General features: G+C 43.5%; 1 protein-coding gene across 4 annotated transcripts in view; it reads left to right on the forward strand.

Moving 5' to 3' along the window:
* The window catches only part of LOC139385231 (adenylate cyclase type 2-like), an 80,408-nt gene that overhangs the window by 42,282 nt on the left and 12,792 nt on the right, over positions 1-25,334 (forward strand). For 2 of the 4 annotated variants that reach the window (XM_071130367.1, XM_071130366.1), the window contains 13 exons: positions 11,685-11,882; positions 13,508-13,675; positions 13,802-13,951; positions 15,380-15,540; positions 18,627-18,738; positions 19,258-19,385; positions 20,901-21,059; positions 21,289-21,421; positions 21,522-21,710; positions 21,953-21,993; positions 22,737-22,796; positions 24,802-24,879; positions 25,170-25,239. In XM_071130367.1, the coding sequence (XP_070986468.1) occupies positions 11,685-11,882; positions 13,508-13,675; positions 13,802-13,951; positions 15,380-15,540; positions 18,627-18,738; positions 19,258-19,385; positions 20,901-21,059; positions 21,289-21,421; positions 21,522-21,710; positions 21,953-21,993; positions 22,737-22,796; positions 24,802-24,879; positions 25,170-25,239 (1,647 nt within the window). The remainder of the gene's footprint in view (positions 1-11,684; positions 11,883-13,507; positions 13,676-13,801; positions 13,952-15,379; positions 15,541-18,626; positions 18,739-19,257; positions 19,386-20,900; positions 21,060-21,288; positions 21,422-21,521; positions 21,711-21,952; positions 21,994-22,736; positions 22,797-24,801; positions 24,880-25,169; positions 25,240-25,334) is intronic. The other 2 variants (XM_071130368.1, XM_071130369.1) reach the window with 1 other exon arrangement.

Below are 25,334 nucleotides of genomic sequence, written 5' to 3' on the forward strand. Positions count from 1 at the left end.
GGTTGACATGAGTCTCACTAGTGTTGAGTAATTTGCTGTTAAAAGTGGTGTAGGTCTTATTTAAAGAGCATATTGCAGTTAGAAGCAATACGATTTGAAGCAATAGCCTACAACTATTTTAGCACTATTTCATGCTCTGAGACAAGCATGGGGACTGGTCTTGATAAATCAATGAGTTTTTTATATTTACTGAATCTCTGTTTGGCTATTGGTTAGACTACAATTAGGGTGTAGAACTGTTATGCTCTTAGTGTAACCTTTATTTAACTAAGCAAGTCAGTTAAGAACAAATTCTTATTTACAAGGACAAGCCTACTCCTTCCTCCCCGTCGAAATTGAACCCGGTGTCCCGCGTGCCCGCACTCCCATGGATTCTTTAGCTAAATAGCCCAGTACTGTAACCTACTCCCGACCGTCACGTTGTACAGCGCCATATTTTCCGTTCCATTCTAACGGAAACCCAGAGGGTTTTTTGTTTTTCTTGGGATAGAAACACAATGATATGAATCAAATTAACTGAGCAAAATGTCTTAAAATCAGTCCCATATACTAAGTTCTTACAAAAAAAGGTTTTAAATTCTCTAGTACAGCCACTATTGAAGGCTATCAAATGCTTCTCAAAGATGCCCTCTGGTGGTCAAACTAGCACTAACTAGCATTAATGGTACCAGTGGTTGGCACTTAAATAATGTGCCATAGAATTCTGCGGCACCATGCAAGCTGTGCCGCAGTATGCAAGCTGTGCCGCAAGTATGCAACTTTTAAAGGACGAACCACTGTAGGATACATTATCAGCAACCATCACTCCTGTGTTCCAATGGCACATTGTTAGCTATTCCAAGTTTATAATTTTAAAAGGCTAATTGATCATCAGAAAACCCTTTTTTAAATACACTATCGTTTAAAGATTTGGGTTCACTTAGAATTGTGCATTTAAAATATCATCAAATTGATCAGAAATACAGTGTAGACATTGTTAACCTCTTGCGACGAGCAATCCCGGATCCGGGAGCGTAATCATAGCCTCAAACGAATTTGCATGATGCAGCGGACATAAATACTTTTCCTATTCATGAAAATCGCAAATGAAATGAAATAAATATATTCAAACACAAGCTTAGCCTTTTGTTAACAACACTGTCATCTCAGATTTTCAAAATATGCGTTACAGCCCACGCTAGACAAGCATTTGTGTAAGTTTATCATGGCATAATGCTATGCTAGCTCTGCTGGCAGCAGGCAACATTTTCACGAAAATAAGAAAAGCAACCAAATTAAATCATTTACCTTTGAAGAACTTCGGATGCTTTCACTCAGGAGACTCCCAGTTAGATAGCAAATGTTCCTTTTTTCCCAAAATATTATTTTTGTAGGCGAAATAGCTCCCGTTTGTTCATCATGCTTGGCTGAGAAATCGACCGGAAAATGCTACCATTACAACACCGAACTTTTTTCAAAATTAACTCCATAATATCGACAGAAACACGGCAAACGTTGTTTACGGCAAACGTTGTCCATCCTCAAGGCGTTTTTAACATATATATCCGTCGAGGCAATTGGTTTCTCATAAGAAGCGATTGGAAAAACAGCTAGATTTTCTGCGGGAGACACCATGTGACCACTTACTAAATATTCTCCGTTACGGCTATTCTTCAATGGAGATACCTTGGGGAATATGTGGAAAACGTATGCTCATTCGTAGCTCATTCACAGCCATATAAGGAGTCATTGGCATGAGGCGGTTTCAAAAAATGCGGTACTTCCTGGTGGGATTTTTATCTGGGTTTCGCCTGTAACATCAGTTCTGTGGCACTCACAGACAATATATTTGCAGTTTTGGAAACGTCAGAGTGTCTTCTTTCCAAAGCTGTCAAATACATGCATAGTCCTTCTGTTCACCTGATTTAGAATTCCTCACAATCAAATGTCGACCGCATTATCTACCAAGGGAATTCTCTTCGATTATAATCACTGCCGTATATATTCCCCCCCAAGCAGACACATCGATGGCTCTGAACGAACTTTATTTGACTCTTTGCAAACTGGAATCCATATATCCTGAGGCTGCATTCATTGTAGCTGGGGATTTTAACAAGGCTAATCTGAAAACAAGACTTCCTAAATTGTATCAGCATATCGATTGCGCAACCAGGGCTGGAAAAACCTTGGATCATTGCTATTATAACTTCTGCGACGCATATAAGGCCCTGCCCCGCTCTCCTTTCGGAAAAGCGACTACCGCCCCGTAGCACTCACTTCCGTCATCATGAAGTGCTTTGAGAGACTAGTCAAGGACCATATCACCTCCACCCTACCTGACACCCTAGACCCACTCCAATTTACTTACCGCCCAATTAGGTCCACAGACGATGCAATCTCAACCACACTGCACACTGCCCTAACCCATCTGGACAAGAGGAATACCTATGTGAGAATGCTGTTCATCGACTACAGCATCGACTTAATACCATAGTGCCCTCCAAGCTCGTCATCAAGCTCAAGACCCTGGGTCTCGACGCTGCCCTGTGCAACTGGGTACTGGACTTCCTGACGGGCCGCCCCCAGGTGGTGAGGGTAAGCAACAACATCTCCACCCCGCTGATCCTCAAGACTGGGGCCCCACAAGGGTGCGTTCTGAGCCCTCTCCTGTACTCCCTGTTCACCCAACAACGACGAGACGGCCTACAGGGAGGAGGTGAGGGCCCTCGGAGTGTGGTGTCAGGAAAATAACCTCACACTCAACGTCAACAAAACTAAGGAGATGATTGTGGACTTCAGGAAACAGCAGAGGGAACACCCCCCTATCAACATCCATGGAACAGTAGTGGAGAGGGTAGTAAGTTTTAAGTTCCTCGGCGTACACGTCACAGACAAACTGAATTGGTCCACCCACACAGACAGCATCGTGAAGAAGGCGCAGCAGCACCTCTTCAACCTCAGGAGGCTGAAGAAATTCGGCTTGTCACCAAAAGCACTCACAAACTTCTACAGATGCACAATCGAGAGCATCCTGTCGGGCTGTATCACCGTCTGGTACGGCAACTGCTCCGCCCACAACCGTAAGGCTCTCAAGAGGGTAGTGAGGTCTGCACAACGCATCACCGGGGGCAAACTACCTGCCCTCCAGGACACCTACACCACCCGATGTCACAGGAAGGCCATAAAGATCATCAAGGACAATAACCACCCGAGCCACTGCCTGTTCACCCCGCTATCATCCAGAAGGCGAGGTCAGTACAGGTGCATCAAAGCTGGGACAGAGAGACTGAAAAACAGCTTCTATCTCAAGGCCATCAGACTGTTAAACAGCCACCACTAACATTGAGTGGCTGCTGCCAACACACCGACTCAACTCCAGCCACTTTAATAATGGGAATTGATGGGAAATGATGGGAAATATATCACTAGCCACTTTAAACAATGCTACCTAATATAATGTTTACATACCCTACATTATTCATCTCATATGTATACGTGTATACTGTACTCTATATCATCAACTGCATCTTTATGTAATACATGTATCACTAGCCACTTTAACTATGCCACTTTGTTTACATACTCATCTCATATGTATATACTGTACTCAATACCATCTACTGTATCTTGCCTATGCCGCTCTGTACCATCACTCATTCATATATCTTTATGTACATATTCTTTATCCCGTTACTCTTGTGTCTATAAGGTAGTAGTTTTGGAATTGTTAGCTAGATTACTTGTTGGTTATTACTGCATTGTCGGAACTAGAAGCACAAGCATTTTGCTACACTCGCATTAACATCTGCTAACCATGTGTATGTGACAAATAAAATATGATTGGATTTGATTAGTCATAAATATCTTGTTTAAAACGGGAACGTTTTTCATCCAAAAATTAAAATAGCGCCCCCTAAATCCAAGAGGTTAATGTTGTAAATTATAATTGTAGCTGGAAACAGCTGATTTTTAATGCAATATCTACATCGGCATACAGAGGCCCATTATCAGCAACCATCACGCCTGTGTTCCAATGGCACGTTGTGTTAGCTAATCCAGGTTTATAATTTTAAAAGGCTAATTGGTCATTAGAAAATCCTTTTGCAATTATGTTAGCACAGCTGAAAACTGTTGTTCTGATTTTAAAGAAGCAATAAAACTGGCCTTTGGACTAGTTGAGTATCTGGAGCATCAGCATTTGTGGGTTCGATTACAGGCTCAAAATGTCAAGAAACAAAAACTTTCTCCTGAAACATAAGTCTATTTTTGTTCTGAGAAATGAAGGCTATTCCATGAGAGAATTTGCCAAGAAACTGAAGATCTCGTACAACGCTGTGTACTACTCCCTTCACAGTGAAGAGGTGACTCCGGGATGCTGGCCTTATTGGCAGAGTTGCAAAGAAAAAGCCATATCTGACTGGCCAATAAAAAGAAAAGATTTAGATGGGCAAAAGAACACCGACACTGGACAGAGGAAGATTGGGAAAAAAGTGTTATGGACAGATGAATCTAAGTTTGAGGTGTTCGGATCACAAAGAACACCCTATTCATTTTGCAACTCATTTCATGTATGTTTTCATGGAAAACAAGGACATTTCTAAGTGACCCCAAACTTTTGAACGGTAGTGTACTGTAGGTTCCCGTAATAAAAGAGGAGTGTTATTTGAGTTATTGCAGGTCTGAGCTGAGGGGGAAGTACATTTAAAAAAATATAAATTAAACAATTTCAAAGATTTTGCTGAGTTGCAGTTCATATAAGGAAATCAGTCAATTTAAATATATTCATTAGACCCTAATCTATGGATTTCACATGACTGGGCAGGGGTGAAGCCATGGGTGGAGGGCATAGGCCCACCCACTTGAGAACCAGCCAGGGCTGGAGGGCCAGCCAACCAGAGTTAGTTTTTCCCCACAAAAGGGCTTTATTACTGACAGCATTCCACCCTCTGATGATCCCGTAGGTGAAGAAGCCGGATGTGGCGGTCCTGGGTTGGCGGGGTTACACGTGGTCTGCGGATGTGAGGCCAGTTGGATGCCATTATTTGCCTGTTTGTGTTCCGCCTGTTAGCTTGCATGATTCTTGCCATCCTCCTTCGACCTCTCATCAACGAGCTGTTTTTGCCCACAGGACTTCTGACTGACTGGAGTTTTTTTTGTTTGTCGCACCATTCTCGGTAAACCCTAGACACTGTCGTGCGTGAAAAGACCAGGAGGGCGCCTGGCACCGATCATACCACGCTCAGTCGCATAGGTCACTAGCTGTTCAATCGAACAGCAACTGAATGCCTCAATGCCTGCTTTACATAGTAATGCCACGGCCATGTAGGAGCGATCCAAGCAAGCCACTGTCTGTAGGAGCAATCCGTTTTGGTGAACAGGGTGGTGTACCTAATAAACTGACAGGTGAGTACTTTATTGTCACATACATGGAATAGGTTCAGTGAAATGTGTTGTTTTACAGGGCTTCAGTCAGTTAGGGCCAGTGAACGATGATGTGGTTGCGTATTAAAATGGCACCCTATTCCCTATATTGCACTTCTTTTGACAAAAGTAGTGCACTGTATAAGTAAAAGGGTGCCATTTGGGACACACTCATGCTGTTGACATTGGCAGGGCCTGAGGCACTGTAGCACTTTTCTCATTCAGGTGTTGATGCCAAACTAGGTCCATCATCAGGTCTCATTACTGCTCCCTCCTAAAGGAAAACGAGCCCTCACTTTCCTGTCATTGTGCTGCTTTCAGAACCCAGACACGCTGATATATGGATGGAGAGAGACTTCCATCACTTCCTAGTCTCAGATTTCTCTCGGTCTCTCTCTCAAGGGGCTTTATTGGCATTGGAAACATGTTACATTGCCAAAGTAAGTGGAATAGATATTAAACAAAAGTTAAATAAATAATCTGAAATTAACATTTCAGTACGAAAGGGAAAATAAATAGACAGATCAATATAAACTGAAACTGTTGCATGTTGCGTTTTATATTTTTGTTGAAAGATTTTTCTGAGTTACAGTTCATATAAGGAAATCGGTCAATTGAAATAAATTCATGAGGCCCTAATCTATGGATTTCACATGACTGGGAATAGAGATATGCATCTGTTGGTCACTGATACCTTAAAAAAAAAGTAGGGACGTGGATCAGAAAACCAGTCAACCTTAGCCTCATGCAGCGCGACACATCTCCTTCGTGTAGAGTTGATCAGGCTGTTGATTGTGGCCTGTGGAATGTTGTCCCACTCCTTCAATGGCTGTGTGAAGTTGATGGATATTGGCGGGAACTGGAACATGCTGTCGTACACATCGATCCAGAGAAATCCAAACATGCTCAATGGATGACATGTCTGGTGAATATGCAGGCCATGGAAGAGCTGGGACATTTTCAGCTTCCAGGAATTGTGTACAGATCCTTGCAACATGGGGCTGTGCATTATCATGCTGAAACATGAGGTGATGGCAGCAGATGAATGGCACGATAATAGGCCTCAGGATCTCGTCATAGTATCTCTGTGCATTCAAATTGCCATCGATAAATTGAAATTGGGTTTGTTGTCTGTAGCTTATACCATAACCCCACTGTACCGTCACCATGGGGTACTCTGTTTACAATGTTGACATCAGCAAACCGCTCCCCCACACAACGCTGTCTGCCATCTGCCCGGTACAGTTGAAACAACTGGAATTCATCCATGAAGAGCACACTTCTCCAGCGTGCCAGTGGCCATCCAAGGTGAGCATTTGCCCACTGAAGTCGGTTGCGATGCAGAATTGCAGTCAGGTCAAGACCCTGGTGAGGATGACGAGCACGCCGATGAGCTTCCCTGAGACTGTTCCTGACAGTTTGTGCAGAAATTCTTCAGTTGTGTAAACCCAGAGTTTTATCAGCTGTCCGTGTGGCTGGTCTCAGACAATCCCGCAGGTGAAGAAGCTGGATGGGGAGGTCCTGGGCTGGCGTGGTTACATGTGGTCTCCGGTTGTGAGGCCGGTTGGAAGTACTGCCAAATTCTCTAAAACGACAGAGGCGGCTTATGGTAGAAAAATTAATAATAAATTCAGTTGTTACAGCTCTGGTGGACATTCCTTCAGTCAGGATGCCACTTGTAGACATCTGCAGCGTTGTGTTGTGACAAAACTGCACATTTTAGAGAGGCCTTTTAATGTCTCCAGCACAAGGTGCACCTGTGCAATGATCACTCTGTTTAATCATCTTCTTGATATGCCACACCTGTCAGGTGGATGGATTGTCTTTGCAAATGAGAAATGCTCACTAACAGGGATGTTAACATATTTTTGCACAAAATTTGAGAAATATGTATTTTGTGCGTATGGAACATTTCTGGGATCTTTTATTTCAGCTCATGAAACATGGGACCAACATTTTACATGTTGCATTCATAGTTTTGTTCAGTGTAGTTTGTATTTACAATGGTGTTTGCTTCCCTGACTGTCCTTTCTTTTGGAAACAGATCACAAATATTGCTGCTGTGCTGGCACACTGGTATTTCACGTCATAGATATGGGAGTTTATCTAAATTGGATTTGTTTTCAAATTGTTTGTGGGTTTGTGTAATCTGAGGGAAATATGTGTCTCTAATATGGTCATACATTTGGCAGGAGGTTAGGAAGTGCAGCTCAGTTTCCACATTTTGTGGGCACATACCTGAGAACTAGACAGGCTATGCCTACGGCGGCCTCTCTCAATAGCAAGGCTACGCTGATTTCCTTGCTTGTGGAACAGTCACAGTGTTCAGGTATTCTGCCACTGTACTCTCTGTTTAGGGCCAAATAGCATTCCAGTATGCTTCATTTTTTGGGTAGTTCTTTCCATTGTGTCAAGTAATTGTGTTTTTGTTTTCTCATGATTTGGTTGGGTCTAATTATGTTGCTGTCCTAGGACTCTGTGTGGTCCGTTTGTGTTTGTGAACAGAACGCCAGGACCAGCTTGCTGAGGAGACTGTTCTCTAGGTTAATCTCTCTGTAGGTGATTGCTTTGTTATGGAAGGTTTGGGAATCGCTTCCTTTTAAGTGGTTGTAGAACTTAACATCTCTTTTCTGGTTTTTGATAATTAGCGGATATTGTCCGAATTCTGCCCTGCATTTATTATTTGGTGTTTATGATGTTTTTACTAAATTATGCATGCAATCTTAATTTAGTGTTTCTCATTTTGTGAGTTCTTGGTTTGTGAGTGGACCCCAAACCTCACAACCCTATAGGGCAATGGGTTCTATAACTGATTCAAGTATTTTTTTTGCCAGACCTAATTGGGATGTCGAATGTTATGTTCCTTTTAATGGCGTAGAACCCACCACTAATGTTTTTGTGGAAGGTTAGTTAGCATGTGTAGGCTAATGCCTAATGCTAAGTGCACAGGCCTGTGAGGATAAGTGTGATATACAGTTGAAGTCGGAAGTTTACATACACTTAGGTTGGAGTCATTAACTCGTTTTTCAACCACTCCACAAATTTCTTGTTAACAAACTAAAGTTTTTGATAAGTCAGTTAGGACATCTACCTTGTGCATGACACAAGTCATGTTTCCAACAATTGTTTACAGACAGATTATTTCACTTATAATTCACTGTATCACAATTCCAGTGGGTCAGAAGTTTACATACACTAAGTTGACTGTGCCTTTAAACAGCTTGGAAAATTCCAGAAAATGATGTCATGGCTTTAGAAGCTTCTGATAGCTTATGACATAATTTGAGTCAATTGAAGGTGTACCTGTGGATGTATTCAAGGCTGACCTTCAACCTCAGTGCCTCTTTGCTTGTCATCATGGGAAAATCAAAAGAGATCAGCCAAGCCCTCGACATAACCTGAAAGGCCACTCAGCAAGGAAGAAGCCACTGCTCCAGACTACGGTTTGCAACTGCACATGGGGACAAATATCGTACTTTTTGGAGAAATGTCCTCTGGTTTGATAAACAAAAATAGAACTGTTTGGCCATAATGACCATCGTTATGTTTGGAGGAAAAAGGGGGAAGCTTGCAAGCCGAAGAACACCATCCCAACCGTGAAGCATGGGGGTGGCAGCATCATGTTATGGGGGTGCTTTGCCGCAGGAGGGACTGGTGCACTTCACATAATAGATGGCATCATAAGGAAGGACAATTATGTGGATATATTGAAGCAACATCTCAAGACATCAGTGAGGAAGTTCAAGCTTGGTCGCAAGTGGGTCTTCCAAATGGACAATGACCTCAAGCATATTTATTTTATTTTATTATTTTCTATTTTTTATTGAATTTTTGAAACATACAATATACTTGCAGTGAAGCCGCTCAATAACTACATCATACCAGTCATCCAACAGATTCCCATTTAGAGTGACACACAGAAGCATCCAGGGTCAATGCCCTGCTCAAGGGCATGTTGACCGATCTATCTAATTTTTAATAACTTATCTTTGACCATCATTCTATCTCTCAAACAGCAACTCCACTCCCACTTGTCTCCAATTCCACATTCCAACCCTCAGCTTCCCTCAGCCCATCCCATCTATCTCTGCTGGCCACCCACTTCGTGTTTCTATGCAACGCATATCTTTCAAATATGCTGTGATGTTTAACGTACAATTTCAATCTATCTAATCGAATAGAATCCATAGATTGCGAGTTGAAGATAAATACTTTTACTAAGAGTATTAGTATATTAGTAATTGACTGATCCGGTCTCTCCAGATCTCCTAACAGTACTATTTCTAGGGTCAATTTTAGATCAATGCTATGCATTTTCAGTGATTCCTGAACCTGAGACCAGAAACAGGCTACCCGAGGGCAATACCAAAATAAATGGTAAATGAACCCAAGCATACTTCCAAAGTTGTGGCAAAATGGCTTAAGGACAACAAAGTCAAGGTATTGGAGTGGCCATCACAAAGCCCTGACCTCAATCCCATAGAAAATGTGTGGGCAGAACTGAAAAAGCATGTGCGAGCAAGGAGGCTTACAAACCTGACTCAGTTACACAAGCTCTGTCAAGAGGAATGGGCCAAAATTCACCCAACTCATTGTGGGAAGCTTGTGGAAGGCATCCCGAAATGTCTGACCCAAGTTAAATAATTTAAAGGCAATGCTACCAAATACTAATTGAGAGTATGTAAACTTCTGACACACTGAGAATGTGATGAAAGAAATAAAAGCTGAAATAAATCATTCTCTCTACTATTACTCTGACATTTCACATTCTTAAAATAAAGTGGTGATCCTAACTGACCTAAGACAGGGAATTCTTACTAGGATTAAATGTCAGGAATTGTGAAAAACTGAGTTTAAATGTATTTGGCTAAGGTGTATGTAAACCTCCGACTTCAACTGTGTTCAACTTGTATAACTTCCCTCTCCACTGTGGATAGATAGACTACCTGTTAGAGACCATGAGCCCACCAGTGAGCGAGAGGAGGGCATTCCAACATATATTTCTAAGTTGTACTTCAACAGGATAGTTGGGCTCAGATTGAACAAAGGGCCTATTGAGAGCCCTGTTGTTTTTAGGTGAATAAAGTCCTTTAGATTCTAACGAGTACAGGGAGTGTAAGAGAGTCAAAGAGAGCACGGAGAGGATGCTTTTACAGTGGTCCTCATTTTCCATAACTTAACCCACCAACAGACACTAGAGAGAGTGTATGTTCTTGTGGGTTTACTTTGGTCATTATTGTAGAATTACGTTTCGCACGGTTTGTTTCCTTCCCTAAAGAAGTGATCTGATTTAAGATCGACACCACAGAGCACGCAATCTACACCATCTGATACCAAACAAAACCTGATGTGAATTTCAATGCCCAACAGACGTAAACATGCACTTATGGCAGGCTGAGACTGAGCAGATCCCACCTGGGTCATTGCTTTTCAGATGAGATTTCAAGAGGAGAGGATCAGAAGCAATCTGTTCTCTAATTGTATAGACTTTCACTACTTCCTTCCATCTGAAAAAAAATGAGAAAAGGAAATGAACAAGTCTCCTATAGGTCGATTTAGTGGGTGTGGCTGTAGTTAAATGTGCTAGTAAAGGCCTTCACTTCCGCTACCATGGAGACCAGCATGCTCAATATACAATGCCGAGATGGCCTTCTGCTCAGGGACCTTTACACAGTCATTCCCACTCTCCTTGGCATTTAACTCTTTCCCATTCTCTCTTCCTCTCGCTCTCTTGCTTTCTCGCTAACTGGCATGCACGCAAGTTGACGCAAGTGTATATACACACACACACACACACACACACACACACATACACACACCAGAAATCTATATCTGAGCCTTCCTCTTCCCTCTCAGTGTAATTCAATCAGGAAGATGCTGTGGCCTCTAGCAACAGGACATGACGCAGAGACAGATGTGCAATAAGCCTGAATAAGCCACGATGCTGAATTAGATATGGGCCGCTCTCATGACTAGACCGTACATAGGCATAATAAAGGGACTTGAATGATGTTGAAGGGAAGTTGAGTGAATGTTGTTTAGACATATCATTGTACCTGACCTATATAACACTTCAAACCTGTCCTCAGACAGAATGTATATTATAGCCTGTTTTTTAATCCTTGTCTTTTCATTAGAGGAGTAGAGCATTGTGTGTCTGTATGGCTGTGTGTAGATGGATATGGTGCCCTTGTCTATGACTGTGTGTATATCTCAATGTAGAGTATAATGTAAATTCCATGATTGTGATTCAGTGTGCGTTATGTTCTTCCTCTCCGTTTCAGAGTGTGGAGGAGCACTGTGCATTTGTCAGCGTGGTGAGCTGCAGCCTGTGTGTGTTCCTGGCTGTGTTTGTGCTGGTGTGTACAGAGACCCTGACCCAGCGCTGGAGGAGACTGCTGGGTCTGGTGGTCTGGGCCACTCACCTCACAATGGGATTCACCTTCATCTTCAGCGGACCCCTCATCCTGCCCTGGGACCAGGTATACACTCTCGCTCTAAATAAAGGTTGCACGACAACCTATTGGCTTTCAAAATAAATGTTTGAAGCCCATGTCGTGGTAATTATTCTAATCAAAGGAGATATTTTTTATTGTTGATTTCTTCAAAACCATCAAACTTTATTAATAATTACTGCAGTAATAGAGTGTTAATGGTCATCCAATAGTGTAGAGTTAAAGCCCAATAAATAAACAGTTATAACTCTTCATTGTCTTCCTGAGTCCTTGTGACGAAGACAGACACGTGAAATTATACAAAGGTACATTGTGCTCTCATGCAACAGATATGTCTAGTTCATTTACTGCTTGTTTATGCAGAAATACTAATCCAATATAGGATTCTAAGCCCTTCCCTCAGAATGATGGAGTCCAGTATTCATCTGCTGTATGGGATAAATAAACTGGAGATTGGGTCCCCCTGGCACCAACAGACAGGCACACAGACACTAATCATGGAATGGAATGCAGTCTTTAGGTTATCACCAAGCCATGGTAAATCTACTGTCAGCGTTAACACAGACACATGAGAGTTCAAAGAGCCCTATTCTGTTGCCTCTAAGAAAAACAGTGTGAATGTACTAATATAGGAAATACATTGTAATATAAATGTCATGTGATTAACATAATGTTGTAATTCTATGACACCCACTTCCTTTGTCCTCTTCCTCTTCTCCTCCATCTACAAAACCAGACAGTTTATTAGGTACACCCATCTAGTACCGGTCGGACCCCCATTTACTGAATTCTTCAGGAATGGATTCTACAAGGTGTAGCGTTCAAGCGTTGTGCAATTGGTATCTAGGAACCTAACTTGTGCCAGGGAAACATTAGCCATACCATTACACCACCTCCACCAGCCGGTATCGTTGAGACCAGACAGAATGGGGCCATGGACTCATGCTGCTTACGCCAAATCCTTACTTTGGTCATTGTTGCAAAATTACGATTCACACAGTTTCTGTTTCCTTCCCTGAAGAAGTTATCTGATTTAAGATCTACCCCACAGAGCATGCAACCTTCTCCATGTGATAACAAACAAAACCTATGAATTTAAATTCACATCAGTTGGCAGTGGTGTAATGGTATAGGGAATATTTTTCTGGCACACGTTAGACTCCTTGAAACCAATTGAGCAACATTTGAACGCCACACCTTGTAGAATCCATGCCCTGATGATTTCAGGCTGTTCTGGAGGCAAAGGGGCACCGACGATCATACCATGCTCAGTTGTTAGGGCACCTAATTTGTCCATTCTAACGTTCAATCGAACAGTAACTGAATGCCTTGATGTCTGTCTGCCTTCTTTATATAGCAAGCCATGGCTACGTGACTCACTGTCTGTAGGAGCAAACCATTTTTGTGAACGTGAACTACATAATAAACTGGCCACTGAATGTACCTACATTATTTTCACATGAAAAGAAGCATCAAAATGTGATATTTGTCTAGTTATAGCATATCTTGCCAGTACACTGAGGTGACAGTTGTCCAGTAAAACCACTTGTTCTTTGGGTGTAGTGCTGCCAATCTGAGACTCATTCCCCACACTGTGTTTTGTGTCATATCAGTCTGACCTATCTCTCTCTCTCTCTCCTTTTCTCCTGTAGGTTCCCTTCTTCCTGTTCATCATCTTCACAGTGTACACCATGCTGCCATTCCAGATGTGCTATGCTGTGGTACTCAGTGTGATCTCCTCACTCTCTCACATCATGGTCCTCACTCTATGCCTCACTGTCTTCAACACCCAAGATCCCAGCCCCTTTCTGGCCAATCAGGTGTGTTATTAGTTATGCTGTTAGTAACAATTATACATGATCTCCTGGTCAGGATTCAATGAAAACAGACAATAAAATGCTTATGCTGTGCAGCTAGGATGTAATGTCGGTCCCTCTGTCCCCCAGCTGCTGTCCAATGCGGTGGTGTTTCTGTGTGGCAGTGTGGTGGGGGCCTTCCATAAGGTCCTGATGGAGAGAGCACTAAGACAGACCTTCCAGGATACACTCAGATGTCTGGGCATCCGCATGAAGCTGGAGATAGAAAAGAGACAACAGGTGAGAACATCTTATCATACACTCTATATTCTTGATTTAGTTATTTACCTTTAAGGAAAGACCCTTGAGGCTAGAAACCTATTTGGCGAGGGCAATCTCCCAGTGTATCAGAAATCCTGGAAATCATGGTCTGGTTGAATAAGATGCTTTTGGTGTCTCTTTCTGAACAGAGGCTGACCTGAATACAGGAAGTATGAAAGACTAATAAAAGTTAATAGTGTTAGGCTAAAATGTGTTGTCATAATAGCACTGGTTAAGTTTTTACTTCATTTAAGACCAGCAGCCTTGTTGTTTTCTAGCTTGTATTTTTCATTACGATGATCAAATCCCCCTCATATTAAATTTCATTGTAATGATTTTTTAAGTAGATGTCTGTGTGTGCTCCGTTAGTGAAAACGGGTGTCTGTTTCAAATGACTTTTTAACCATCATTTTTTTCAGTTGTAATAATAGTTGCTTAGGAAATGACACCACACTCCGTGAGAGAGAGGAGGCCGCTGGCTGCTCTGTTGCCTAGCAGGACAGAATGGAATGATATAATCGTTAACATTTGAACCGGCTCTGTTCTACTCTGTTGTATTGAGCCCGAAAAAAGGAGCAGTGCCACAGGGGTTAGCCAAAGAGCACAGGCACCATAAATAAAGAGAAGAGGGAAGGGAGGGTTTGAAATGGGTCTCAACGCTGAGCACTATGCCATTGTTCTCTAGACCCAGTCAGATAGAATCTGCCAGATCAATTACAGCACAGAGCTGAGCTGACTGAACCGAATCAAGGCCACTTTGTGCAGAATGACTTTCCATGCTTTACGGTTTACTGGAAAACCTGCTCCAGTCATTTGAACCAGGAGGTGGTAATCTATCTGGGAGAGTATATAGGCCTAAGCAGTTGCCCCGTGACACTGGTCTTGGGTCAGTTTTACGTTTCTTCCACTAATGGTTAAGGTTAGGATTTGATCATAGATCTGTACCTAGGGGCAACTCCCCCCCCCCCCCATGGATGCAGCCAAACCAGAGGGGAAAGATAGTAGTCCAGTGCCTCAGTATTGCATCATACGGGTGAACAGGAATTATGATGGGGTCAATGGGGATTGAAGAATGATTTCCTGAGACATCTCCTTATTAACTTCTTAGATTCTCATCTCACCTGACTCTATTCCATTCCAGAGGCTCTCAATGCAATGTTCTATCTGTCTGTTGACTGGCTGTACAACCAGACTGGCAGCACAATGATTATAAAGCTTTTAACAGTAATCTAAGTGAATGGGGCCCTTGTTAGTGGAGTTACCAGATCAGCAAGACACTCTGACAGCTGGTTGATACTCAGATTAAGTTTCTCACAGACTGGATGGGTTCATGACCCTTTGTCTATCGGTGTGTGTGGTTGGGTGGGTGTGGTGTGTGGATGCTAACGTGTGTGTGTGTGTGCGTAGGAGAACCTGCTGCAGTCTGTGCTGCCGGTCTACATCTCCATGAAGATGAAGCTGGCCATCATGGAGCGTCTGCAAGACTGCAAGGACAAAGAAGAGCAGCAACGACTCGTCAAAGACAACAACTTCCACAGTCTCTACGTCAAGAGACACGAGAACGTCAGGTACAGTACAACAATAACCTGTCAAGGACTAAGAATATGACTGAGAAACATACAGCATGTTGAAATAACCTGTTATGTTCTAAGAAAATGACTAAGAAATACAGTAGAATCCTATCCTTTGCCTGTCACTCATTGCCTGTCAAACTAAGCACGGTTTTCAGTCTACCAAATAATACACATGGAAAATATTTCCCCAACCCAAATGTTCTCTTGAATGAAACTCCACTTTTGGCTTTAGCCTTTGATTTTCTCTTTCCCTGCCTTTACATTTTGGCTCTTTTTCTGCTTTTCGACTTTAACACAAGTGTAAACACCCTTATGTTATACTAGGGAACGGCCCAGTACATCACCGGGGCCAAGCTTTCTTCCATCCAGGACCTCTATACCAGGCAGTGTCAGAGGAAGGCCCTAAAAATTGTCGAAGACTCCAGCCACCCTAGTCATAGACTGTTTATCTGCTACCGCACGGCATGTGGTACTGGAGCATCAAGTCTAGGTCCAAGAGGCTTCTAAATGGCTTCTACCCCCAAGCCATAAGACTCCTGAACAGCTAATCTAATGGCTACCCAGACTATTTGCAATGCCCTCCCCCCTTCCATGCTGCTGCTACTCTCTGTTATTATCTATGCATAGTCACTTTAACTCTACCTACATGTACATATTACCTCAATTACCTCGACACCGGTGCCCCCGCACATTGACTCTGTATATAGTCCCGCTATTGTTATTTACTGCTGCTCTTTAATTATTTGTTATTCTTATCTCATACTTTTTTTGTTGTATTTTCTTAAAACTGCATTGTTGGTTAAGGGCTTGTAAGTACGCATTCCACTGTAAGGTCTACTACACCTGTTGTATTCGGCACGTGACAGATTTTGGTTTTGAAATTGTGTTTCCATAGCTAGGGAAGAGCAGAATCAGTTGCTTTGTGAGAAGGTGTTAAAGTTCACAGTTAGCCATTGTTATGTAAATGCCAGCTGAAAAGTACCAGTGGCCTGGCTTTGGCCCCAAGTAAGAGCAGGTCCTCCGGATCCATGGCCCAGTGAGACCCGGGTGCCGGCCCGCAAAGATGGAAACAAAAGTCTGAGCCTTGGGTAAAACACTGGGTTAAATCATATGTTGTGTGTGTGCTTTGAATAGTTAGTATAGTTTGTGATCTTTAATTGTATTCATTTAATTTCCCCTGATATCCTCTGGCCCCGAGGACTGGAGTTGCCCATCTCTACTCTGGGAGGTCTTTTTACACTCACAATGCCCAGTCAGTTCTCATGGAATTTAGCATGACAGTGTTAGCTGAGCATTGACCCAGATGAGGCCTTTTGTTTTATGGGCATTCATTTAGAAAGTGCTGACAGATATTAGCTTTGTAGCCTATCCAGTGAACCTTGGCAGATGGCTCAATAGATTCCCTAAGTTTTAGACTCTGAAATTGCTTACAGACTGTACTGTACCTTCTACCTTCCTGGATAGAGAGGGAGCCCATTTGTTGCCCAAATTAAGGTCAACACAGCAACACTCTTTGATCTTCTCAGTAGCCTGACAAACTGACATTTGTAACTACCTGTTTGATTTGTTGATAAGTTTAGGCTCGTAATAAATATGATTTCATAGAAAAGGAAGGACATTTAAACTGTCTGATATGAGAAGGCCTTGTGAAGATCAGACTGTATCATGTGCTGCTGTGGCTCGGCTAGTGATGAATCCTCATTTAAGCCCTTTGGTGTTACTGTGAATTATAGCCCAACCACCTCCCCATTTGATCATAATGACACAAGACATGCTTGTCATTAGACATGTTCTTTCCAAGAAAACACCTGGTTGTTGTCAGTCAGAGTTACTGGGCGGCCATGGTTCTTTGGTCTGCCTAGCGAGCAATAGGCTAACGTTAGTTACTTTAATGAGGACTGACCTTGGCAGTAGTTAGCTCTCTGAGCCCTGGTAATGAGCCAGTGATTAGGCTGAGGCGGCTGAATGTGTGGCGGCCTGGGTCAGGTGCTCTGTGTGGAGGATAGGGTTAACAACAAGCTTATAGCACTTCCAATCAGTGTACAGTGCAGTGCTTCCCCTATGATATTTTTTTTCAGCAGCTGTGGCAAAGTTAGCATTGTGGGGGGGGGGAAAGAGTGTTAGTGGGGGTGGCCAATGACAAACGTTTTAGTGGCTGTCCTCTTGGCTGCAGACAATTTATTTTATGTTTTCATTTTATGTTTTTGATTTCATGCAATTCTATACATTTAGTCATGGACGGAGAGAACATTTTACAGTTTTAAAGATAGTTTCCTGCAATTTGTTGAACACTTTTTTGTTTACTACATGATTCCATATGTGTTATTTCATAGTTTTGATACCTTCACTATGATTCTACAATGTAGAAAATAGTAAAAATTAAGAAACCCTGGAATGAGTAGGTGTGTACAAACTTTTGACGGGTACTGTGTGTATATATATATATAAAAAAAATATATATATGATTTTTAATTTTATTTTTTTTTTTAAAGAAAAAAAAAAAGAAAAAAAAAAAATATATATATAATATTTTTTATTTTTTAAATCATATATATATATTTTTGATCATATATTTTGGAGTGGAGGCAACGATGCTGCTACATGAATATAGGGAAAACACTGCTGTAGTTTATGTCTTAGAGCCAAACCCCTTAGCACGATCTCCCTTCAACTCAGTCTTCACCTCCTCTCTAGCCTCTAGCCCCATAGGATTACTGTTCACCCAGGATAGGACCTCCAGCTGTAATCAGTTATCCCCACTCCATTTCAACACCCCAGGAGTCAACCGTTATCTGACAATGACACCCTTGTTTAGTGATACAACATGAGAGGGATTAATCAGTGTAGCGGCCAGCCCGGCCGTATCCATGCAGACAACAGGTTTCATTATGACACTGATGTCTTGACCCCATATGTCCTGAGTTGGTCGTGATCAGTAAGCATGAAACGCAAGAAAATGCTTGGAAACTATGTGCAACAGGGAGGGACTATCTAAACTTGTCCAATAATGAATGCTTCTTGTTTCATTTTGCATGCCGTGTGTCTTAATGAACACACCCTTGGCTTTTCTCTTTTTGCAGTATTCTGTATGCTGACATTGTGGGCTTCACCCGATTGGCCAGCGACTGCTCTCCGAAGGAGCTGGTCATCATGCTCAACGAGCTGTTTGGGAAGTTTGACCAGATTGCAAAGGTGAGTTAATAAGTTGTAAGATTTGCACCTTTAGTTAAATTAACACAGACTTTTCAGCTTTTATTTCATATTTAGCTACATTTTTACGTTTATTACGATAAGACGGCAGTGTGGTAATGCATAATCCACTTGTTATGTGGCATTAATCAGTACTTGCTTCATCATAATAATTAAAATAATAATATTTTTATTTTATAGAGTGCGTTTCATGACACAGATCATCTCAGATACTTAAAAACAAGTACATGTAGTTCTTGGGCTGGACACGTATGGATGTGTTTGGTTCTTCAGGAGAACTTCTGATACCGTGTTTGTGTTTATGCTAAATCCAGTTGACATATCTGCTTCTTTATTTATTTATTTAACCTTTATTTAACCAGGAAGGGCTCATTGAGATTTAAAATCAATTTTCAAGAGCGTCCTGGCCAAGATAGGCAGCACCAAGTCATTGCATGACAAAACTACAAGTAATCTACTTCTTAGATGGTCTATGTGGTATTTTTCTGTTTTATTCTTCAGGAGAACGAGTGCATGAGAATCAAGATTTTGGGAGACTGCTACTACTGTGTGTCTGGCCTGCCTGTCTCCCTGCCCATGCATGCCAAGAACTGTGTGAAGATGGGTCTGGACATGTGTGAGGCCATCAAGTGAGTTCAGAGGAGCCCCAAGGCCTTCTGGGGGGAAAACAATTACTTAAACACCTTCTGGTTAGTTCCAGGACTTTAGCAACATGTATTCTCATTAGATTGTGAGATAAATAGTGTATAGTAAATAAAATATGTTAGGGTAGGGAGGGTAGTGTTATTGTATAATGCAAGGGGGACCTTCTGGCCTAAGTAGTAGGTGTTGATATGAGTTGTGTGGGTCAATGATGGTTATGAGAGTGAGTTAGTTCTATAATCAGGTGTTGTGGAGGACTGGAGGGTCTGTCAAAGGAAGGCTTTATCATGGCTCCTCTCTGCCCTGTTGGACAATCAAATCACATTTCATTTGTTACACGCTTCGTAAACAACAGGTGTAGACTAACAGTGAAATGCTTACTTAAGGTTCCTTTTCCAACAATGCAGAGTTAAAGATAAATGAAATACAAATAGTGACACAAGGAATAAATACACAGTCCATAACAATAACGAGTAAAAATAACATGGCTATATACAGGAAGTACCAGTACTGAGGCGATGTGCAGGGGTAAGAGGTAATAACATTGCTATATACAGGAAGTACCAGTACTGAGGCGATGTGCAGGGGTACGAGGTAATAACATGGCTATATACAGGAAGTACCAGTACTGAGGCGATGTGCAGGGGTACGAGGTAATAACATGGCTATATACAGGAAGTACCAGTACTGAGGCGATGTGCAGGGGTACGAGGTAATAACATGGCTATATACAGGAAGTACCAGTACTGAGGCGATGTGCAGGGGTACGAGGTAATAACATGGCTATATACAGGAAGTACCAGTACTGAGGCGATGTGCAGGGGTACGAGGTAATAACATGGCTATATACAGGAAGTACCAGTACTGAGGCGATGTGCAGGGTACGAGGTAATAACATGGCTATATACAGGAAGTACCAGTACTGAGGCGATGTGCAGGGGTACGAGGTAATAACATGGCTATATACAGGAAGTACCAGTACTGAGGCGATGTGCAGGGGTACGAGGTAATAACATGGCTATATACAGGAAGTACCAGTACTGAGGCGATGTGCAGGGGTACGAGGTAATAACATGGCTATATACAGGAAGTACCAGTACTGAGGCGATGTGCAGGGGTACGAGGTAATAACATGGCTATATACAGGAAGTACCAGTACTGAGGCGATGTGCAGGGGTACGAGGTAATAACATGGCTATATACAGGAAGTACCAATACTGAGGCGATGTGCATGGGGTACGAGGTAATCGAGGTAGTTATGTACTGTACATATGGGGAGGGGTAAAGTGACTAGGCAACAGTATAGATAATAGACCATAGCAGCAGCGTATGTGGTGAGTATGTGTGGCGTGTAGTATGCATGTGTGCGCATGTTATGACAAGAAGGAAAAAGTTGATTTGTTCACCTGGCTCTGATGTCAAAGCAATAAGAAGGAATCCCAGGGAAACCTAAATGAACACACAAATACACACATCTGACAGATTCTGATCCCGCTCCTCAGACAGGTGCGCGAGGCCACAGGTGTGGACATCAACATGAGAGTGGGCGTTCACTCCGGCAACGTGCTCTGCGGTGTGATTGGCCTCCGCAAGTGGCAGTTTGACGTTTGGTCACATGACGTCACCCTGGCCAATTATATGGAGTCTGGAGGCTTACCTGGGTATGTTAGTAGTTGAGTTAACCATGTATGGTAAATCTTTAATCCTAATGGTAGCATTATTTTATTTTACCTTTTATTTAACAAGGCAAGTCAGTTAAGAACAAATTCTTATTTTCAATGACGGCCTAGGAACAGTGGGTTAACTGCATTAATTATTAAGTTACTAGTAGTAACCTAGTCCTAGTAAGTCCATTTTACTAATAGTAACCCCCATCTTTGTCTTGATCAGGCGTGTCCACATCACTGAGGCCACCCTGAAGCACCTGAACAAGGCCTATGAGGTGGAGGAGGGGAATGGTGGGCTAAGAGATGCCTACCTGAAGGAGCTCAACATACAGACATACCTTGTCATCGATCCTCGGGTGAGCTACCTCATTTAATGTATTACCTCCAGAATCCCTGACAAGCGTCTTATCTGTATATGTGAGACTGTACTCCTCGTTAACGTGTGTGTGTCATCAGTCTAAGAACCAGGCTCTGAACAGCCACAGCATGCCCAAGCCGCGTGTGAATGACGGGCTGAAGATGCGGGCGTCAGTGAGAATGACCCGTTACCTGGAGTCCTGGGGCGCCGTCAAACCCTTCGCCCACCTACAGAGCAGAGAGGGGTACACCCAAGACACCATGGTCAATGGAAAATCACGCTGCAAGGTGAGTGACGGCTGGGAGGCCACTGCATTATAACTGATGAAAAGATTACCAGACATACTTCCTCTAACAGAAATAGTCCACTTTACACATCAAGCATAACAGGTTGAAATGTATTGCTACAAGCATAAGTATTTCCTGTGGATGCCTGTTGCGACTCTTGATGACATATTTACATGTTGCTTTACTTCTTGCTGTTTTACGCACGATGTGTCTAACAACAGTTGTTTTAAAAATGTTTCTAGGACATCCCTCTGCGCACAGCTCACTCGAAGATCACTGAGAGGTAAGGAAGGCCAAGTCTGAGAACGCAGAGAGGATGAGTTAATTTGTTTATCTGTTAATTAACAAGAGCCCTGAACTGACGTCAGACTCTCCTTACTGGATTGGTACTCCTGCTATGCACCAGTCTGTTGATACAGTGGGTGTTTATGGTTGTGGATGTGTATTTGGGTAGCCAGTTCTTTTTTTGAATTACCAAATGCAAACAGATCCGTGACTGTACAGTAAATGTTAAGCAATTTGTAAGTCCACTTAATGTATATAAAGACCCAAACACATTTACTTTTTATAAGGTCATCCATTTTGGTCGCTTAGGGCTTAGAAGTTGTCTCTTTTTCCTCATTACCTCCAGTGCAGTAGACAGGGCAGTGAAATAAGAAAATTGCCCTGAAATACCTTTTGTCTCAGCTGTGGTTCTAGTGGACAACGATACTGTGAATGGACACTTAACAGGAACCGGCTGTGTTGCTTCCGATATGGTCGGTGGCCCTTCCTATGTTCTTTCATTTGGTCAGGAACAGTCCCTCTTCATGTCATGTTTAATAAAAACAAAATAGTTTCTTAATTCAGTTACAATACAAGCTTTATTAATATTTGATCCATTCTACGGAGACAGACATTTGTTGTTTTAGCACACATGAATCCTCACATCAACACATACAGTGTTGATGTGCTGTACTGTCCCATACAGCGACAGCGATGTCACCATGTTGAATGTGTCTATCTCTCACTGTTGGTCCCTGACAGCTTTGATGAGTCTGTAGAGGAGCCCTTCTCCTCGCCCGCCCCTCCGCTCAGCACCTATAAGTGAGTGGAGTCAGCATGGCTCACAACACAACTGCTCCCTTCTGAGTGGAGGAGGAGAATCTTGATGTTTCACAGCACCATTAACCTCCAACCCTTCTGGGTTAACACTCCTCCCCACCCCCCCATCCTGCCTAGAGCTGCCTCCCTCTTCTGTATAACAGGGCATCACAGGGATTCCCACGCCTTTACAAAGCAAGCAGGGCATAGTAACCACTCCCTAGTGTTTAAAGTGTGTCTTTTTGTTTTCCCACTGGAGTTATGTGCTGTTATAAACACCCTGTGTGTGTCTCTGTCTGTCTGTGTGTGTTTCCTTCCTGGTGAGGCATGGGTACTGCTGGGAGACTACTGTTCAGTCACCAGAGTTAAACTAACACACACAACATCCTGCACATACCCACACTATAGAATGAATGACACACACACCCCTTCTCTCTGTTTCCACTAATGCTGAGAATGGCCTAAACCAGTTGCCTCCCTGCACAGCACACTGGGACTGAATAACCTGCATGACCTTGGCTGGTTTACCAGCATCCATCCATCCGTGTGTCAGTCTGTCTGTCTGCATGTCGGTCTGTCTGCGTGTCGGTCTGTCTGCGTGTCGGTCTGTCTGCGTGTCGATCGGTCTGCGTGTCTGTCGGTCTGTCTGCATGTCGGTCTGTCTGCGTGTCGGTCTGTCTGCGTGTCGGTCTGTCTGCGTGTCGGTCTGTCTGCGTGTCGATCGGTCTCTCTGCATGTCGGTCTCTCTGCGTGTCGGTCTCTCTGCGTGTCGGTCTCTCTGCGTGTCGGTCTCTCTGCGTGTCGGTCTGTCTGCGTGTCGGTCGGTCTGCGTGTCGGTCGGTCTGCGTGTCGGTCGGTCTGCGTGTCGGTCGGTTGGTCTGCGTGTTGGTCGGTTGGTCTGCGTGTTGGTCTGTCTGCGTGTCAGTCGGTCTGCATGTCTGTCTGCGTGTCGGTCGATCTGTCTGTTTGTCTGCGTGTTGTTCGGTCTGTTTGTCTGCATGTCGGTCTGTCTGTCTACGGGTCGGTCTGTCTGCGTGCCGGTCGGTCGGTTGGTCTGTCTGTGTGTCGGTCGGTATGCGTGTCCGTCGGTCGGTCAGTCTGTATGCATGTCGGTCCGTCTGCAAGTTGGTCAGTCCGTCTGCGTGTCTGTCTGCGTGTCGGTCGGTCTGTCTGCGGGTCAGTCTGTGTGTCGGTCTGTCTGTCTGTCTGTTTGTCTGTGTGTCGGTTGGTCTGTTTGCGTGTCGGCGGTCGGTCTGTCTGCTTGTCGGTTGGTCTGTCTGTGTGTCGGTCGGTCTGCGTGTCCGTCAGTCGGTCAGTCTGTCTGCGTGTCGGTCCGTCTGCATGTTGGTCAGTCCGTCTGCGGGTCTGTCTGTCTGCGGGTCTGTCTGTCTGTCTGCGGGTCGGTCTGCCTGCGTGTCGGTCAGTCCGTCTGCGTGTCTGTCTGCATGTCCGTCGGTCTGTCTGCGGGTCGGTCTGTCTGCCGGTCGGTCGGTTGGTCTGCGTGTCGGCCAGTCTGCGTGTCGGTCTGTCTGTCTGCGTGTCGGTCGGTCTGTCTGTCTGCGTGTCGGTCGGTCTGTCTGTCTGCGTGTCGGTCTGTCTGTCTGTCTGTGTGTCGGTCTGTCTGTCTGCCTGCGTGTCGGTCGATCTGTCTGCGCGTCGGTCGGTCGGTCTGCACGTCGGTCGTCTGCGCGTCAGTCGGTCTGCATGTCGGTCAATCTGTCTGTTTGCCTGTCTGTGTCTTGTCAGTCGGTCACTGTCTGTCTGTGTCAGTCGGTCTCTGTGTCGGTCTTTGTGTCGGTCTCTTATTTGTCGGTCTCTGTCGGTGTCTGTCTGTCTGTCTGTCTGTATGTGTGTCTTGTCTGTGTGTCTGTGGTTTATGTGTCAGTCGGTCTGTATGTCGGTCTTTGTCTGGTCTGTCGGTCTCTGTGTCTGTCGGTCTCTGTGTCTGTCGGTCTCTGTCTGTGTGTCTGCTAGTCTACCTCTTCCTTATTGTCTGAGTGTTTTACAGGAACAAGTCCCAGAAGAGCAAGTTTGATGAGGAGCTGCACAATGAGATGACCACCACCATCGATGAGCTCAGCAGCAAGTGAGTCTCTATAGTCACTAAATAGTCAAAAGACATTCTGAGATTAGTCACTAGGTAGGACCACAAGCTTAAATCTAAACTCAGAATTAAGGGTCTAATGTTATCTAATCTTCCTAGCCACCAACATATCCCTTGAGAAAAGTATTATTTAGCCAATTGTGAATAATATTGACAAAGACGAGTCAAAGCTATCTGAAAATGTATTTTACATATTGAGTTGTAAAAATAGAGAGCTCGCTCTCACTCTTTCACACTCTCTTCCTCACGCTTTGTCCCCGTGTGACCTCCAGGCAGTGGGTGAAGTCTGAGGAGATTAGCAGTCTGGCTGTGTGGTTCCCTAAGAAAGAGCTGGAGAAACAGGTGAGTCTGTCTCAGAGCTGTCTAGACATTGTTGAGATAAGCATTGCTGTCCTAGTATACACTGTAGTAGTTACATCTCCACAATGAAAATCTCT

Source organism: Oncorhynchus clarkii, chromosome 26 (assembly GCF_045791955.1).
Source record: "Oncorhynchus clarkii lewisi isolate Uvic-CL-2024 chromosome 26, UVic_Ocla_1.0, whole genome shotgun sequence".
Classification (NCBI taxonomy): Eukaryota; Metazoa; Chordata; class Actinopteri; order Salmoniformes; family Salmonidae; genus Oncorhynchus; species Oncorhynchus clarkii.